The 19991-nt window shown below is 43.9% G+C and overlaps 1 protein-coding gene across 7 annotated transcripts in view; it reads right to left on the bottom strand.

Annotated features, from left to right (window-relative positions):
* Nucleotides 1-19991, bottom strand: part of ICE1 (interactor of little elongation complex ELL subunit 1) — an 81959-nt gene that overhangs the window by 27117 nt on the left and 34851 nt on the right. For 6 of the 7 annotated variants that reach the window (XR_006288780.1, XM_037893366.2, XM_037893369.2 and 3 more), the window contains 2 exons: nt 19255-19423; nt 16270-16430 (listed from right to left, as the gene is read on the bottom strand). Coding sequence is in view for 5 of the 7 variants with exons in the window: in XM_037893366.2 (XP_037749294.1) it covers nt 16270-16430; nt 19255-19423 (330 nt within the window). In the remaining 2 variants the exon portion in view is untranslated. Of the gene's footprint in view, nt 1-12100; nt 12219-16269; nt 16431-19254; nt 19424-19991 lie in introns of all 7 variants that reach the window. The other variant, XR_005224458.2, reaches the window with a different exon arrangement.

Consider the following 19991-nt stretch of genomic DNA (forward strand, 5'->3'; position numbering starts at 1 on the left):
CCTGAGGTCCCTTCCAAACCTGATATTTTATGGCTCTACGACTAACCAGGAGCTGCGCCTCATGACCACCACAGAGATAACTACCCTGGCCACTGAGTCTGTAGCGCCCCTGGCCATCTGGACGGTGCCTCTCGCCACCCCTCTGCTCTCTTCCACCAATGTGGCAAACTCCTGGGCTCGATCCTATAGGAGGCCCTCCTTCAACTTGCTCAAAAAGTACCACAGATGGAAGTTGTACCTTCCTAGCAGGGCCTGATCGTTAGACACCCAAAATTGCAGGCTGGTTGTTGAATAAATTTTCCTGACAAACCAGACCAGTCTCTTGGCATCTTTATTTCTTGGTGTGCCACTCACCTGGCCCTGCCTATCCCTTTCATGGACGGTGGAGATGACCAAGGACCCCACTGCAGGGTGAGTGTACAGGTACTCAAACCCCTTTGCTGGGACATAGTACTTTTCCGTCTTATTGTAGATAGGTGGAATGGAAGAGAGGGTGTGCTATACAGACGTAGCAATTTGTAGGACCCCTGGATAGCTGGGTAATGCGACTTGGGCCAGGGTGGAGGAGGGTATGACATTAAAGAGGTCGGCCTCCTCCCCTAGCTCCTCAACCTCCAAGTTCAGGTTAACAGCCTTTTGAGCATGGCTTGCTGCTCCTTGAAGTTGTCAGAGGGGATGCTAGTTTGTGAGAGGCCCACCACCACTTCATCCAGAGATGAGACACTACTGCACTGCAAGGGGAGGGGTGGCTTCCCTTTGCTCGTCTGCAGTCAGCTCTTAGGGCATTGGTGCCCACTGTGCCACCCCGACATCAGATTCGGCACCGTGCTCCGACTCCAGTAATGGCGGGGGCAGTTTGTGTGCCGGGGAAGAATGGTGTGAGTATTGGACCAGCATAACAGGTACACCCCACTGGTTCCAATATTGCCACTGAGTGGGCCCCTGTCCCTGCCTCCACGCCACTGCCGCAGGAGCCGTGCTGGTCTCACAGCCTAGTGGCAAGTCGCCTTTTATAGGTGAGGGGGCTGAACTGTCCTTTGGACTATTGCCCTTCCGGTGACCAGGTTGGAGCGTAGATGCCTGAGTCTGCCGACCTGACCTTCGTCAATGACCGGTAAGGAGAGGGTGAGGATCGGTGCCTGCCCAAAGAGCAGCACTGGGGAGTCAGAGACCAGTGCCACGACCGGGAACAATCCTGCACTGCGGGGGGGGATTGAAGCCTGGGAGACTGTCAAGGCAATGGTGATCTACACCTTGGCGATCTCTGGTAGGAGGCCCAATTGTACTGTGGGTACAGGGATCGGTGTCATGGCTCAGATGTCCCGTGCCTCGTAGGTGAAGACCTTGGCGTCAGGGACCTGGGCCTTCTGACAGGGGACCGAGGCTGCTTTAGAAGGGGGTCCCATAACCGGCTTGCCCGAAGATCCTGGGGCCTTAGGAGGGCCTGTCGCCTGGCTTGGCATCTGCGGTGCCTGCCAGTCTACTTGCTCTTTGGCTGCCAGGCCCTCTTTGGGCACAGATGGCCCTACAAGGGGCTGACCCCCGGCCACTCCCCGAGTCAGAAGTGGGTCCCTGGCTGAGCTGGGGGTCTGACTGCAGTGTTACCTCAAGTAGCTCCACGGCAGGCACGTGGCCTAACACAGGTCCTTTGCCTGAAGCCCCCTTTTTCTGTGGTGCCGGCGGCCCCATCGACTTTGACCGCTTCTTAGGCGCCAGCGAGGGAGAACGGTGCCAGCCAGATTCTGGTGCCAGTGGTGCGCTGCACGCCGATGCCAAAGTGCTGAGTTTGGACTCCGATCGAGGGGGCTCCGAGGTAGAATGAAGCGCCGTCTCCACGAGGAGGGCCCTCAAGCGAATATTCTGCTCCTTTTGAGTTTGAGGGTGAAAGCTTTTGAAGATCCTGCACACTTGTCCTTTCTGTGGGACTCCCCCAAACACTTTAAACAGCTATCATGGGGGGGGTCACTAATGGGAATCAGCAAGCTGTATGATGAGCATGGCTTAAAGCCGTGTCCGAGGTGAAGCCCCTGCCAGGGACTCTAACTACTAAACTACTCTAACACTTAACTTAATGGTATAACTAAGTACCTAACAACTAAAAACAAAGGAGACAGAACAATGGACTATAAGAACCGCTAATGGTCTTGCGATGCAAGACAAGGCGCTCCAACCATCACAGGCAGCAAGAAACTGAGAGGGCATAGGGTTGGCAGCGCCTAATATACTAGCGTATGAGCGTGACACTGTCAAGGGGGCGCCACAGCCAACCCTATGGATACTGCTAAGGCAAAAATTTCCAAAGACTGTGCACATGGGTGCGCACACATCTAGAATGGAATTGACATGAGCAAGCACTCGAAGAACAGATACTGATAAGTAACCTCTCTTTCATGATTGAGAGGCTCTATATTCCCATTTCAGGGAGATTAACAAGTGGTGTCGCACCAGGATGGCTGTGGGCAAGGAATTCTTAGCTAAATATGGACCGCTCTCCGCAACTGGGGATCACAGCACAAGGCTAAATCCAAAGAGTACTGATTGGTGAATGTGTACACTAAACTTCAAGTTGCTGCATTATATATCTCCACTAGGGAAACTGCCAGAGGCATGCCACTAATGGAGTGCTGGCTCTAGTGGAGTCACTCTTTAAACCAGGGGACACTGGTTTTCTAGCAAAGATGTAAGTGTGCTCCTGTGTGGTAAGGAAATACTATTATCCCAGTTTTACAGATGGGGCATGGAACAACAGAGAGGTTAAGTGACTTGCCCAAGTTCACACAGGAAGTCTTTGGTACTTGAACCCAGATCTCCCAGGTCTCAAGCTAGTGCCATAACCAGTGAACCATCATTCATCTCCCCATATGCTACATATAACCTATAGGATTTTCTAATGGGCTTGGTATTTTCCAGGTAAAAACAAAGCATCCTTTTTACATCTAGAATATGGAGAAGAGTTTCCCCTGCAAGGGAATGGGGTCTAGGGAAGAACATGAAGGAGATAGTTGGGAATCTGAGACCACTTTAGACATAAAGCTAGGATGGGGCATCATGGTGACTTTCTGCTGCTGTACCATAATATGAAGTGGAGTGGCCTCAGCTCATGCACCCTCCTAGCAGATGGCCATTTTGACTGAAAAGCGCTCAAGAGGCTTGTGCCAGATATGCATAAGTAGGGACCATCAACCTAATCAGGGCAAGCTTTAGGTCCATGAAGGTGAGAGCTCACTAACTGGGCGGGGGGGATGGGACTAGATGATCATAATGGTCCCTTCTGACCTAAATATCTATGAATCTATGAACCTTTACCATGTGTGAAAGTGGAATTTTCTGCTTTTTTTTTTTTTATGAATCCTATGTGCACCTCAGTTTCCCTCTATAATTAGTACTTAACCCACCCCCATCCCCCAGGACTATGTCTTCTCTTAGGGGCAGCACAGGACATGAGTTTACCTTGCTGTCTGGGTTGCAGTGATTAGGGTCACTAAGGAATTGGCTGAAACCTGCTGAAAGTAACAGATCAATACTGAATTCAAAGGAGACAACAAAAAGCCCCAGTGGCCAGAACACTGACACCTAGGAAATAACACAGAGGAAGGAGATTTTCCTCCCACCATGCATCACGGAAGCTGAGCAGAGACCCCAGCTTAAGAACAGAGGACTGAGACATGAACAGCAAGGGATAAAGTGTGGGCTTCTGGAGGAAGCTGGCTGCTCTCTCCTAGGACAAACAAGTGAGTCCGAGAGAGCCTGAGAGAGAATCCACTGTACTTGGCTGGTGATCTGCTCTGGCTTTGACCAGAATGGACTATGCTTTAACCTTTATTTCTCTATGTTAACATAAGGACTTTGAACGCTATGTTCCAGCTGACTAATAAACCCTACTCTGTTTTGAAAAGATTGTTTGTCACTGCAAATACTTGGGGGGGAGGGGGTAGTGCATTAGTCCCTGAAGAGTGTATAAGTGTCTACAATCTATGCCTGACCTATCAGTCCTTGTCCCCATCCTCAAAGAAAACTTGCACAACACTTTCAAAAGACAAGCCTGCGAGATAAAATTCATAACTCTGCTAGATACTAAAAATCATGGACTGAACAGACACTGGATTTGTTGTAATAAGCCATAATCTGTAATCCACTATCCCCCTCTTTTTGTCCTATGACTGCAGAGGTGTTAATGGGCTGCTCTACCTTGAATGGTCCCTTAGAATATGTGCTACCTAGTTATGCTAAAAGGATCTGTTCCATCTTGCATTTAGTTATGACACTCAGCATATCTTTTCTACACCTAAAGAGTTTGTGTGGCTCACACCAACAGAAGTTGGTCCCATAAAAGATATTACTTCACCCACTCTGTCTCTCTAATACCCTGGGACTGACATGGCTACAACTACACTACATGTAATTACAATAAGCAGATACTGCTCCCATGTGGACTTTTAAGAAAGCTATATCTACGCCCTGAAACTTAAGGTGTACAGGGTACTCTAGGACTGGCAGGGACCTCAGGCTCAAATGGGATTAGTCCTTTACTAGGTGGCCCAAACAGAGAACTCTTTCATTTCTGTTTATAGCATTTCAGTAACATGGCTTGGAACATTTGAGACATAGGTTCTCAGGCCAGTGCTGACAAGGCCACGCTAGAAGAGAAGATTACTCAACTGTGCAGTAACTGAGGTTCTTTGAGATGGCTGTCCCTGGGGGTGCTCCACTTTTAGGTGTTTGAGCGCCCCTATGCTTCTAATAGGAGATTTAAGGTAGAAGTGTCCTGGTCGGCGACGCTCATGCTGCTCGGAGTGGGTATCGCAAGCGCGTAGCCAACTGCCCCCCAGTTCCTTCTCTGCTGCAGAGGATCAAAGAGAAACTCCGAAGCAGAGGGGAGGAGGGGGGTAGTGGAGCACCCACAGGGACACTCATCTTGAAGACCCGCAGTTACTGCACAGGTGAGTGGTTGTTTCTTCTTCTTCCCCTGTGGGTGCTCCGCTTTTAGGTGACTATGGAGCAGTACCTTTCAGTGGAAGGAGGGGCTTTGGAGATTTTTACTGAGCGGTGGATAACATCGATTCTCCGAAATGAGCATCAAGAGCTGATCGCTTCTCTATAGCATAATGACTGGTGAAGGTGTGGTGTGATGCCCAGGTAGCTGCTTTACATATATCAATGATGGGTATATCTTTAAGAAAGGCCAGTGATATGGATATAGCCCTGGTGGAATGCGTGTGAAGACCAGAGGGGGGTTCTAGGTCATGTTCGCGGGGGCATAATCAGATGCACTCATATATCCATTTTGAAAATCATTGTTTGAAAATGGTTAGTCCTTGAGATCATTCCATTGTGGAAACGAACAGTCTGGTGGATTTTCTGAATGTCTTTGTTCTATCTATATAGAACGTGTGTGCCCTACGAACATCCAGCGTGTGAAGAGATGCTTCCCTGATGTTAGCATGTGGCTTTGGGAAGAATACAGGTAAGTAGATGAGCTGGTTGAGATGGAAGGATGAGGCCACTTTACGTATGAATTTCAGATGTAGGCGAAGGATTACCTTGTCCTTGAGGAATATGGTGTAAGGTTAAGTTACCATCAGGGCACCAAGCTCTCCAACCCGTCGTGCCGATGTAATTGCAACTAGGAAGGCAACATTCATGGACAAGTGTAATAGTGAGCTGGTAGCCAGAGGCTCAAAAGGTTTGCCCATGAGGATACGGAGGACTAAGTTAAGGTCCCACATAGGAATAGGGTCTCTGACAGTAGGGTAAGTATTCTGTATACCCTTGAAGAAGCGTTTAATGAGAGGATGTGCAAATATAGTGAGGCCATCTACTTTGCAATCACAGCTTTCCATTCCACTTAAGTGTACCCAAAGTGAACTGACAGAAAGACCTGATTTTTTTTAGGGTCCGCATATATTCAAGTATTGCAGATAATGAGGCTGTTCAAGGGGAAAGTTGCTTGCCTCCGCAACATAGCAAGAAATGACGCCACTTTTGAGCATATGTTTTTTGTGTGGTTAATAGTATGCTGTTCATCAAAATATCCTGGACCTCTGTGGAACAGCCTGCCTCCAGAGGTGTCAGCCACAAATTAGCCATGCCTTGAGATGGAGGATCGGGATGTTGGTGGCGGAGACTACCTGAGTCCTGTGTGAGCAGGCGAGGTACGAGTGGGAGGGACCGTGGTGGTGGTGGTGTAATCATCTGGTTGAGGTAGAGAAAACAGGTTTGTCTAGGCCATGGTGGTGCGATCAGGATTACTCGGGATCTGTCCTGTTTTATCTTGTAAAGAACAAGTGATATCAGAGGAATCGGGGGGAAAAGCATTCATTAGAGATGCTTCCCATTTCATGAGGAAGGCGTCCCCGAGGAAGTTTTCCCTGAGTCCTGCCCAGGAGCAGCACTGAGGGCACTTGGTATTGTGGGGCACTGCAAAAAGGTCTATTTTGGGGAACCCTAGTGTTGGAAGATAGTGGTGAGGATTTCTGGGTCCATTTCCCATTCATGTATCTGGGAGAAGTTTCTGCTTAGCTCATCAGCTGTGATGTTTTGGCTTCCCAGTAGGTAGGCTGCTTTGAGAACTATGTTGTGGGAGATGCACCACTCCCAAAGGTGAACTGACTGTGCAGTATGGGTAAGATCGAGCCCCACCTTGGTGACCGATATAAAACATGGTGGCCAAACTGTCTGTAAGGATCTGCACTATCTTGTTGTGAATGAGGAGCAGAAAATGGTGGCATGCATTGTGGATCACCCGGAGCTCCAATAGATTTGTGTGGGGCATGGACTCCATGGAGGACCATCTGCCCTGGATGATATGTTCAGACAGGTGTGCCCCCCAGCCCTGGAGAGACACAACCCTGGTTATCGTTACTGATGGGGTGTGTCGTTGGAATGGGACACCCATGCAGATATTGGAATGGTTTGTCCACCAAGATAACGAGTTCTTTATCGTGGTGGGCACGGTCAGTCGCTTGTGAATGGAATGTCTGAGGAATGTATACTATACGGAGCTATGCCTGAAGGTGCTTCATATGAAGTCGTGCATGTTCCACAACAAACGCGGTTGTTGACATGTATCCTAGAAGTTGGAGACATAACCTGGCGGATGTCTGCGGGCTGTTTTGTATAGCTGCTAGGAGGTTCATTAATATGAGGAAGTGTTGTTGGGGTAGACTTGCCAATGCCGTGGTGCAGTCCAGGTGGGCACCTATGAATTCCAACTGTTGGATCAAAATTATAGTGGATTTTAGGGCATTGATTTGTAGGCCTAGTCTTATGAACAGATTTGCAGTGAGCGACAAAGCGTCCACCGCCTGTTGGCATGTAGACGCTTTCAACAGGTAATCGTCCAGATAGGGGAATATAATTATCCACTATCTGTGAAGATGGGCTGCGACCACAGCGAGGACTTTGGAGAAAACTCGCGGGCCACAGTAAGCCCAAATGGGAGCACTTTGTACTGGAAATGTAGGTTGCCTACTGTGAAACGTCTGCGTGAAAGATGTATGGTAACATGGAAATACACATCCTGGAGGTCGAGGGCTGAGAGCCAATCTCCCTTCTCCAATGCCAGGGTAACCATCTTGAAACGCTGAGTTCTGATAAACTTGTTTAGCTTGCACAAGTCCAATATGGGCCTCCAGCTGCCCGTTTTCTTTTGGATGAGGAAATAGTGTGAATAAAACCCGGTCCTCCTGTGCTTGGGAGGTAGAGGTTCTACAGCACCGAGTTGCAGGAGGGGATTTCCTGCTATAGTAGGTGCTCGTGAGAAGGGTCCCTGAAGAGGGACGGGGAAGGGGCGGTGGGTTTGTTGAATAGAGGTGAAGGGGATGGAATAGCCCTTGCGTATAATTTCCAGAACCCATTTGTCCGATGTAATGGTTGCCCAGACCGAATAGAAAGGTGTTAGGCGGTCTCCAAATTGACTGGAATAGGGAGATGGTTGCGATAATGGAATGTGAGGGGCTCTCATGCCCTCAACCAACACTTAAAAATGCCTGTCTAGAAGTAGATGGTTGGGACATGGCGCATTGCCCCGGTGTCTGTCGTTGTCTTGGCTGACGATGGTAGCACTGTCTCTGCAGCTGGGTGTACAGAGCAGTACAGAAGCACTGGGTGCGTCATAAATATAAGGGGAAGGGTAAACCCCTTTAAAATCCCTCCTGGCCAGAGGAAAAATCCTCTTACCTGTAAAGGGTTAAGAAGCTAAAGGTAAACTCGCTGGCACCTGACCAAAATGACCAACGAGGAGACAAGATACTTTCAAAAGCTGGGAGGAGGGAGAAAAACAAAGGGCCTGTGTCTGTCTGTATGATGCTTTGGCCGGAGACAGAACAGGAATGGAGTCTTAGAACTTAGTAATCTAGCTAGGTATGTGTTAGATTATGATTTCTTTAAATGGCTGAGAAAATAGCTGTGCTGAATAGAATGAATATTCCTGTCTGTGTGTCTTTTTTATAACTTAAGGTTTTGCCTAGAGAGATTCTCTATGTTTTGAATCTAATTACCCTGTAAGGTATCTACCAACCTGATTTTTCAGAGGTGATTCCTTTACTTCTATTAAAAGTCTTGTAAGAAAACTGAATGCTTTTTCATTGTTCTAAGATCCAAGGGTTTGGGTCTGTAGTCACCTATGCAAATTGGTGAGGATTTTTACCAAACCTTCCCCAGGAAGTGGGGTGCAAGGGTTGGGAGGATTTTGGGGGGAAAGACGTGTCCAAACTATATTTCCCAGTAAACCCAGATAAAGTTTGGTGATGGCAGTGGAAATCCAAGGGTAAAATAATTTTGTACCTTGGGGAAGTTTTAACCTAAGCTGGTAAAAGTAAGCTTAGGAGGTTTTCATGCAGGTCCCCACATCTGTACCCTGGAGTTCAGAGTGGGGAAGGAACCCTGACATGGTGGCAGAGAGGTGGGATTAACCTGAAATCCTTTTGAGATCAATTTGAGATTTTTTGAACCAGAAAAAACAGATTTTTAAAAAGGAAATATTTTTTTTTCCTTTGGGGCTGCTGGAAAGGAGGTCCTACTGAAAGCAGCTAGTTTTTTCTCTGCTTTGGGGCCAGAGCAGAGACAAAAGGGAATTACCTTTGTGAATTGCAGGTTTTCTTTGCCTGGAGGCAGAGTAGTTAACCTCCTGCAGGGAAATTCACAGTCTTAACTTACAACCTGAGGCCCTGTGTGCCCACGGTACCAGGGCAGATTTAGTGGTCGGAGATTACTTTTTGCATGGTGATTCTCCCTGGCGGGGGGAGGAGTGAGCCCGCTTCTTTGTTTTCATGAGGGCTGGGTCCTTTGTGCTAGTCTTAGAGGAGGATCCCATGTCCCACACGGCAGCTGGTGAGTGAGTGAGCTGGTAGGGAAGGGTCCCCTGCTCATGGTCAGAGGCAGGACGCAGGGATTTCTCCAAAGCATCAGTTTGAGCTGGAGTTCCCTAGCCTTTCTGGTCCTTGACGTTAGCTTTTTGCAGTGGTGTACTTCTGCATAACATGAGTCTCCCCCAGGCAGCGAACACACTGGGAGTGTCCATTAGAAGCTGGTACTGACAGTCCACAGGTTAGGCAATGTTTAAAGCCTGGAGAGCCAGGCATAGCCGTTTGAAGAGAGTCTCTGGTTATTGTTTTTTAAATGAAAAGGGAAGAGACAGGAACCCCGCAGGGAAGAGAAGGGGTAATTTCAGGCAAAAAAGGAAAGGAAAAAATATTCTGAGGAAAAGTATTCTGAGGTGCAGCTGTTCCGACCAAAGCCAACGGTGGCAAAGAAGAAACTGGGGGACGGCTACACACAGAGCAGCATGCGCTGGCTGCAGCGTGTGCGTGGCCAACCAGGGCATTGCTACCTTAAATCTCTGACTAGAAGCGCAGGGGCGCTCAAATACCTAAAAGTGGAGCACTCACAGGGACACTCCTCAAAGAACTAACAATTTTGGTTCTGTCCAATCTGATCTTCTTTATAATGCTAGATATCAGGGAAAAGGGAGGGAAGTCATTTTAAAAAAAAAGAAGTGTTGGTTCCAACAGAGCCGAAACCTATCCAAGAGGAAGCTTCAGTGCTCTTGTGCAAGGTATGTGGGAATTTGAAGTTTTGTTCAGACACAGAGAGGTCCATTACTGGGTGGCTGCATCTGTGCTCTGGACACAATGGGTTTCAAGGATCACAAAAAAATCTTCCTCTCCATTCTCATTCTTTGCCAGGTGCAGCACAACAGAAAAGATTCAACTTTGGATGTACCACAGCCCATTTTCCTGTGTCTTCAGATAAGACCAGAGAAGATGCTCCCCTCCTGCTTCTTGATGTACTACATGGCCATGTAGAACAGGTGTTTACAGACCACTCCAAGTCTTGAGGACCCATTGTACTGCCCTGAACTTCAGTAAGCTAACACAGCCTCTGGACTTCCAGATGTTCCAGAGGGCTTATACTTGGATGTCTTAACATGTGGGAATTCTATATTAGATTTCTTCTTGACAGATAAAGAAGTACTGATCACAGAACTAAAAAATGATTACTTAGGTACAAATGATCATGACTTAATCACATTTATAATGTGCTAATAGAATAAAATCCAGATCAATGCTATGCATATTTGGTGCTTTAAAAGGGCCAATTTCACAAAGCTGAAAATAATTGAGACAAATCAGCTGGGAGGAAGAATTTAATCAGAAAAATGTGAATGATAATGGGAATTGTTTAAGAACACTTTACTAGATACACAAAGCCCCAATTGATGAAGACTGGTTAAAAACAACCTGGTTTAGGGGGGAAGTGAAGCCAGCTATCAAAAATAAAGTTATATAAAACAAATGGAAGAAAGGGGAAGTTGATAACAATGAATATAAATAGGAAGGTAGGAATTGTAGAAAGTTGAAAAGGGAAGTAAAGAATCACAAACAGGATTTTATGGCCAGAAGAGTAATGGCAATAAGTGGGAGTTTTTTTAAGCATACTAGGAACAAACAGAATCCTTACAATTGTATTGGTCCATTACTAGGTGGAAATGGTAGAATTATCATTAATAATGTAGAAAAGAGTGTTCAATAAATATTTCTGTTCCGTATTTGGAGAAAAACAGATGATAAAGTATCCTACTTCTTCCACTCCATTAATACCTCAGGAACATGTTAAACAGCAGCTACTGAAGTTAGACATTCTAAAACCAGTAGGTCCGGATAACTTAAATCCGAGAGTCTTTAAAGACCTGGCTGGACCAGCAATGCCGATCTTCAGTAAGTCTTGGAGCACTGGGGAAGTTCCAGAAAACAGCTAACGTCATGTCAATATTTAATAACGGTAAATGTGATGACCCTGGTAATTTATAGGCCTATCAGTCGGACATCAACCCTGGGCAAGATATTAGAGCGGCTGATACGGGACTTGCATAATAAAGAATTAAAGAAAGGTAATATAATTAATGCCAATCAACATGGATTTATGGAAAACAGATGTGGTTAAATTAACCTGATTTTTTTTTTAAAATGAGATTACAAATCTGGTTGATAAAAGCTAATAGTATTGATGTAATACACGACTTCTGTAAAGCATTTTACTTGATACTGCACGAAATTTTGATTAAAACACTAGAAAGATATGAAATTAACATGGCATACATTAAATGGATTAAAAACTGTCTAACTGATAGATCTCAAAACATAACTGTAAATGAGAAATCATTATTCAACAGGTATGTTTGTAGTGGGGACCCAAAGGAATAAATTCTTGGTCCTATGCTATTTAACATTTTTATTAACGACCTGGAAGAAACCACAAAATCATCACCGATAAAGTTTGCAGATGACACATACTGGAGTGGTAAATAATGAAGTGGACAGGTCACTAATACAGAGTGCTCTGGATCACTAGTTAAGTTGTGCTCAAGCAAACAATACAAGTTCTAATGTGTCTAAGTGTAAATTATATAAATCTAGAGACAAAGAATGTAGGCCATACTTACTGAATGCGTGTTCTATCCTGGGAAACAGGGATTCAGGGGTCATAATGGCTAATCAACTGAAGTTGAGCTCCCAGAGCGACACTGTGGCCAAAAGAACTTATGCAAACCTCGGATGCATAAACAGGGGTATCTTGAATAGGAATCGAGAGTCTATTTTACCTCTGTATTTGGCCTGAAATACTGTGCCCAGTTCTGGTATCCACAATTCAAGAATGCTGATAAACTGGAAGAGGTTTGGAGAAGGTTAAAGGGTGACTTGATCACTGTCTATAAGTACCTACACAGGGAACAAATATTTAATAATAGGCTCCTCAATCTAACAGAAAATGGTATAACATGATGCAATGGCTGGAATTTGAGGCTAGAAAAATTCAGACTGGAAATAAGGTGTACATTTTTAACAGTCAAAGAATTAATCACTGGAACAACTTACAAAGGGTCATAGTGAATTGTCCAACACTGATAATTTTTAAAGCAATTCTGGTTATCCTTCTAGAAGATGCACACTGCGAATTATTTTGGAGAAGTTCTGTGGCCTGCGTTACACAGCAGGTCAGACTAGATGATCACTGAGGTCCCTTCTGGCCTTGGATTCTAGGAACAATGTGCACCCCAGTCCAGAATAGACACATCAGTGATTATTACGATTAAAAGGGATGGGGCAGAGTAAAGGATACCTCCTGGAGAATTTTGTTCCTGTTCTACCACCAAGAAAGCTGCTGGAGCAATTGAAGAGGGACGGTCTGTCTCCTCTGAAAGCAGTGCATATTTAGTGTGCAGTGTTCTGCCACCTAGAGCTGCAAAGATCTCATGTTCGGACGAGCAAACAATGCGACATAGGTCAATGAGGACATCAGACCTAATTGCCTTAGCAAACACTGTGCGGTCTGCACTGATTGTTCAGAGAATCTCTGATGCCCTTAAAACTTTCCTGTGCCAATGGTGATATCTGAGGGATCCACTCCCTGTAAAGGGCCAAGGAGATTGTGGTCTCAAGATCTTAGCAGAAGGTGCTGTTAAATCCATAGCAGGGGGAATCTCTCTTGAATCCTACAAGAAGATTTTGGCTCACAAGCTGGGCTCATTCAGCACTACCAAAAGGCCCATTAGAGTATCAGGCTCCAGGCCAGGGATTGTCAACTTTTTGGCACGCGGCCCATGAGAGAAATCCGCTGGAGGGCCAGGAAGGTTTGTTTACCTGCAGCGTCCGCAGGTTCGGCCAATTGCAGCCCCTGTTGGCCTGGAACGGCGAACCGTGGCCAATGGGAGCAGCGATCGGCTGAACCTGCAGACGCTGCAGGTAGACAAACCCTCCTCGCCCTCGCGGATTTCCCTGATGGGCCACGTGCCAAAGGTTGCTGATCCCTGCTCTAGGCAACAATAGGCAAGAGATAAGTCTGGACCCACAACATCTCTCCCCCTTCTGGTCCCGAGAGTGAAGGCAGAGCAAGATGTACATTGGGTAGCAGAGTGGGCCTCATCCACACAGAAGGGACTGGATGTGGGTCTCAGATTCTGGTATGATTGTTGAGCAAGAGATATCCTGCTTGTAGGCTTTAGGGAGTTCAAGATCCAACACAATCTCAGTAAGGGGCCCAGTCCCAACAGCAGGTTATGACTATTTATACTACAACTAAACAAGCTACGCTATTTGCAATATAATGTACAAGGCTAGGGTTTGACCTGAGGACACAACAGAATGAGTTCCATTCCATTTGTGGCAGTGACAAAGGAAAAAGCTGGTGGGGTGGAGGGTGCACTCCCTTATATAGGGCAGGTCAATGATGTCACCTTCGTACGAGATCTCTCCTCACCCACCAGATACTGTTTTTCAAGGCAGTTCAGAAGCTCAATGCCAGAGGTGTCAAATTCTATGAGTGGCAATTCAGAGGCCCTCAAGTAGAAGTACCAATTTTAAGATTGCCTTACAACCTTAATTCTGCTCCCTTCTGCGTCCACCCAGTGCACTGAATGAGAAAGGGATTCTATTGGAAAAAACAAATATGTGATCATGTAAATTAAAGACTGCATCATAATGCAAACACACAAGGAGGCAAAATTAAGGTTGTACAGGCAACTGTAAATGTGGCATTTTTAAACTCTTGAGTACTTGACCTGCAATCTATATTTTAAAGACAGATTTTTTTTGTATGTAATTTTCTAAGGTTTGTTGGGATTTTTTAAAAGGAAAAAGATAAACATGTCTATTATACAATTGTAACTACTACCCCATCATGCATCATCAGCAGGTTTGAACCCTAATCCTCCAGCACCGCATAAACTCCTACAACTTGAGATATAGGACAAATGAGACTAGCAGGCAGAAAGAGTATGCTGATCTCAGAGTGGACATAAGTCACTGGTATCACACCCTGGGTCTCCAGACCAGTTCTCACCTCTGCCTGCTGGATGTAGGGGGCCTCCTGCCTTATGTGGTTGCCCCATGGGCAGACGGGAGAGGCTGCTAGCATATTCATCTGCTGGGTCTGAGGGGCTATGGGAGAAATCCAGCCTGGTCTTCTTCGTGCCCTACACTACTACAGATGCTCTGATAGCACCCAGATGTTTCCAATTGCTGCTGCAGTGGTATAGGGCCAGCTCTTTAGAACATTCATGTTAAGTTATTTTGTCATTTACCAAAATTTTCAGAGTAAAGCAAACTGAAGGTAAATAGCAATTTTTAACTGTTAAATACCCAAAATATTTGTTTTAAAATTCTTCCCCTTCCCTCCACAAGTTAAGAAAACTCTGTTACCATGCAATGATTACACATCCTATCCTATTCAGAGTTAATCGGCATCAACATTTATAAAACTGAGTGATCCACAACTAAGGAAGCAGCTAGGATGTGCACGATTTATAAATAGAATTTGTTGCTCAGTTTAGTCTTCGCTTCTGGGCATGTTACTCAAACAAATATTTTAACTAAGGTGTACATTTACACTATTCATCTGACTTGTAAATTATGCTGTAAATTTAAGAAATCTGAAGGACCCTGCAAAAACAAACAAAACAACCACTTCAGAAACATGCTCTGAAGCAACCTAGAACTGCTCCAACTCCTCTAGAATCACTCATCTCTTACTTTAGAGGTAGCAGTTCTTTTTATTCAAAACATTTAATATTTTGCACTGTTGGAAGAATCTGTCCCAGAGAAACATGCACTACCAGCCAAAACTTCCAGTTCATAGGGATTTACAGAACATAAATGAGAAATGATGTGAAAGTTGCTGAAATAGTCACTGCAATGGCACCAAAGAAAACTAGAAAAACCCCAAAAGAATCAGTAATTACACATTTTGCTCAGAAGTATATTATTATACTACTGTTTTCTTCGGCCTGAGCTACACACAGTTGTGTGTGCCTTTTTTTTTTTTTTTTTTTTTTAAAAACTGAAATGGTTATACCGGTAGAACCTCTAGTGCTGGACACAATTATACTGTACAAAGGTGTCTTATACCAATGTAGCTTATTCCCTTTCACATACGGGAATTGTTGTATTGGTATAATACACTTTTATACCAATAGATAAAACTCTTTCTACACAAGGAAGGTTACACCATTAAATATAACAGTATGAAGCAGTACAACTTGTCTAAAGACAAGTCCTTTATGAAACGTAGACAGATTCAGAAGTTTATAATGGAGGCAACTCATATTACTATGTCAAATGGAATGTAGTTATTGAAATGTAATACTTTTATACACTACAGTAACTATAGCCCATTACATTAGATATAAAACATACTGTGTATGCATATAAGTGTTGGTGTGTTACAAAGGTTTATCAGCATGAGTGAGATGGCCATATTACTTGTTAGTAGCAAAACCACAGGTGAGTTATGTAGGTCATCCCAGAAAAATAATCTCATGTGGGGGGGAACAACAATGGCCTTTATTTCTATAGAGATAAGGTGGGGGAAGGTATGGAAGGGGTGATGAGTTTTAGGATGGAGCAGAGAGGAAAGCTATGGTCATGTATGAAAGATAGTGAGAGTTAAGATTTGGAGGGAGGGGAGGAAAGGTTTTATAAAATCAGAGTTAAAACAGGAAGGTCAGGGACAAGCTAATAGACTTGCAGGCAAAGTTTAAAAAAAAGAAAAAGAAAAGATACACCATCAAGGTTTTAACAAAATGAGACTTGACAGTAGTAAAAAAAGCTATAAAAAGCAGCAGCATTAGTTGTGAAATTTAACAGATTATGTGGGGGACTTGTACAGTGTGCCTTCTTTGCCTTTAGTCTGCAAGTTGTATAATTAGGCTTTGATCTTTTCTAGGAATCAGTGCAGGCATAAGGGACCTACCCAAACAGTAAAAGTGAAAGTTACCTTTTCCCAACTGAGATAAGCACGCAGACAGTTCAGCACTTCTCCTCGTGCACGTTTCCTGACAACTAACTGCATAGCTTTGTTAATCACGCCTTGGAAGGAGAATATATCATCCCACACATTTGTAATAAACAAAGTTAATTTGGCAGATTCTGGGAAGTCTGGAAGAGAAATGAGAAAGGATAAATCAAAAAAGATAAACCTCTGAATACCCTTTTAAATTTACTGCTCAGATTGCAAAGGCTAACTCCTTACAGGTATTTTTCCAGTGTGTACAACAGGTACACAAGACAAATTAGCACATTTAAAACAAATTTTTGAGCTACTTTACTAAAATAATTTTCAGAAGATTAGTATACAATCTTGGCATATACACAGTACCTTCAAAATCATTCATCTTTTAAATAGGAATTGTAGGAACTTGTAGCGCAATTCAAATTAATGATTTTTGGCATATTGTTAAAGATAAACCCAAGATTATGAGATCTGACAAAGATATTTCAGTTTATTTTGTGCAGTTGACACGGTCTAGTTAGTTGAATTGTTTCCCCTTTTGTGTGGGGTTTCATTTTTGAACCTAGTAATACCGCTGGCCTTCACAAAATCCTCTGGCAAGGAGTTCCACAGGTTGACTCTGAACTGTGTGAAGAAATACTCCCTAAGGTTTGTTTGTCCCTTTGGCTGCCTATTAATTCCATTGCATGACCCCCAATTCTTGCGTTTTGGTCAACACAACCATCCATTCTGACCCCCGCACACAAAGGCTACAGAATTTCTCCCACAAACTGGATTATCTCTTATTCTTTAGAATGATATCTAACATCACTTTAAAGACTAAGTGAAGGTGAGTCCCACCACTGGCCTCTGGTGATTGTTAATTACTCTAACGGCTGCAAAACCATATCTTATTTCAAGGTTCAACTTCCAACCACTGAATCTTGTTATACCTTTGTCAGCAAGGTTGAACCCCCTTCCTACAATATCAGATATTTTTCCATTTATAAGTACCTATACCCAGTAACCATGTCACCTCTCAACTTTTTCTGCCTTTAGTTGAGTTCCTTAAGCCGCACATCATAAGTGTTATCTTATTCCTTTGTGAGACTGTCTACAAACTGAAATAAAAATAGTCGTATTTGGAGAGCAGGACTGGTAATTAATCACCCTCATCTGGAGGCTAGCTGGCAAGTACACCTTAAAACTCAAGAGGTCCAATTTCTTTTGTGTCCTTCTGAGTAGATTTAAGTTTGAATCTCTCCTGACTAGCTGCTACTACAAGTGAACCTGGTCCCAGATGGGTGTAAATATATTCAAACCCCTTACAGAGACCTGATGCCTCCTGTCAACTCATTTTGAAGCAGCCACTGTAGATGCAGTAGTTCCTCATTTACGGGCATGGTGATCCCTCTGGGGTAGAAGCATGAATGATGTGCAAGAGTTTGTTATTTCTCTTGAGCTACCTCTCCAACTGTATATCCAAGGTCTCCACCATGTGTTTCATGAGCTCCTTCAACACCTTGAATTCATCCACCAATGCAGCTATAGAAAGATTCACTTCCTCATCTGGGAAGAATGAGACAATAGCAGCAGGGATCAGCTCTTCTCCTCACAGTTGATGCTCTTCATTATCTTTTTCTTGCCTCTACAGTATCCAAGACTGCACCAGCTAGTTTAGCTGAGGTGATTTAATTTGTCTCTTCAGGGGAGAATGAACTAGCCCAAGAAACAGAGGGTGATGCAGGCTTTCTGGAGTATGGCTGTACAATCTTGATGTCCAATAGGGCCATGGCTGCTAAAGGTAGAAAAACTGAGGTAGGGGACACTTGTTGGGGGACAGGTGTCAGGAGCGGTGCTCCTTATGAGGGCCAAGTCTTTTTTTCTGCCTCTCATGGAATCCTCTCTAGACTCTTTTCCTGACTCCCACTGTGTTACCCATGGAGGGAAAGGTGGACAGGTGGTAGATGAGTCCCTACTATACCCAGCAAAGGAATAAACTTTCATTTTACAGCCAGTGGAGGAGAGGTTGACACTGGGGATACCTACCTAATCTGGCATACCAGTGACTAACTCTGATGGCCGAAAGTGTCCAATCTTGCATACAAAATGTGCATACTCAGTGAGCAGACTCTATGTGGACAATCACCCGAAGAAGAACTTGGTATCAATACAGTATGCTGAATGTGACCTTGTCTGTTAACAGTGTACTGTACCCTGTTAGTGAAGGATTTCTTCATATGTTCAAGACATTAGCAGCATTTATGTTCATCATGCATAAACCATATACGAAGAATTTTAACTACGAGCTCCATAGCCATGGGCAGAGGGAAAGAAATACATGCACACATGGGATGGAAGGAAGTGGATATTGGTGAACATGCAGAAATTATCTTCATGATCATTCTGATTCTCCAGTGAACTCTACTGAAATATCTCATCACCACCTGCACCATGCAAGCAAGTGCTATGTTTGCTCTCAATAAGACAGGAGTGAAGGTTAGACAGTTTCTCGAGAATCAGACAAGATTGCAGGAAGAGGGCCAATGCAAAAGCAGGCTACAGGGTTAAGAAAATCCTGGTGCTCCAAGAGAACAAGATTAGAACTCTCAGCAAGTCCCCTTGGTGATTTCCATGAGATAAATGTACCAAGTAGGACAGGGATTCTAACAGTGTTTAAAACAGAATGTTAAGCAATCATATGTTGCAAACAAACGTTTTGCTATGATTTATTTAGATTTAAATAAAAATTTAAATAATTTGTTGCTATTTACACAATTTATTCTGCATTTCTCTAAACTTGAACACTGAAAAATCAATGCAGACAATTTTAATTTTTGATATTCACCTTCAAGTTCTTAGAACTACAATGTATTTTGGGATTGTTTGCTTAAACAGCTTTCATTGGAGTTTAATATCTATGAAGCATGTGATGAAAACAATCTAGAAAGAAAAAGCATACAAACACAAAATGGCTATGTCACACCATACCTTCCTTAAGTAAGCTGTAGCAAAAGAGGCGAGCTCTTTCCAAATCTCCCAACTGCCGACAGATTCCTACGTATACTCTACATAAAGCCTGAGTAAAATTGTGGTTCAAAGACATCTTCTGAGTCTTCAGTTTATTGAGAATAGCATGCAGCAGTGGCTCTGCTAAATGCTGTAACACACAAAAGCGATTTTTACTAACATTCATTATCCACAGTACAGTTGACAGAACTTCACAAGTATTATTCTGGGTGTATGCTGAGTAAACAGTTGTGACATTGTCCTTGAAAAAAATACCATGCTCTTGGTAATTGTACTAAAAAGGCACATGGTGAAACTTGCAACAAATTTAAAAAGATAAAAATACTAGTACCCAAGGTGAGGCCAGACCTACCAAAAAAGTATAATAAACCAGAGGCAAACCAGAAGGAATAATGTGACTTTTCATTGCCCTTTAAATAAAATGAAAATAAAAATGTTCAAGTTATGAGATAACACAGACTTACAGTAACATCCTATTAAATAGGACTGGCACACAAGTGGAGAAACCCCTAGATGAACAGTGAAAATTGGGTAAGCAAGTTTTGGGATATTTTAGACTAACCAAAACCAGGTGATACCTTCAAAAGTTTGCAGCCTTTTGTTATGACTATTTTGACAGTATAAATATCTGCATTACAACTGGCCTGTCTGCTAATTTAGTCTAATTTATTACACATTTGTATTCTATTTGGACAAAG

The sequence above is a fragment of the Chelonia mydas genome, chromosome 2 (assembly GCF_015237465.2).
Source record: "Chelonia mydas isolate rCheMyd1 chromosome 2, rCheMyd1.pri.v2, whole genome shotgun sequence".
NCBI classification, from domain to species: domain Eukaryota; kingdom Metazoa; phylum Chordata; order Testudines; family Cheloniidae; genus Chelonia; species Chelonia mydas.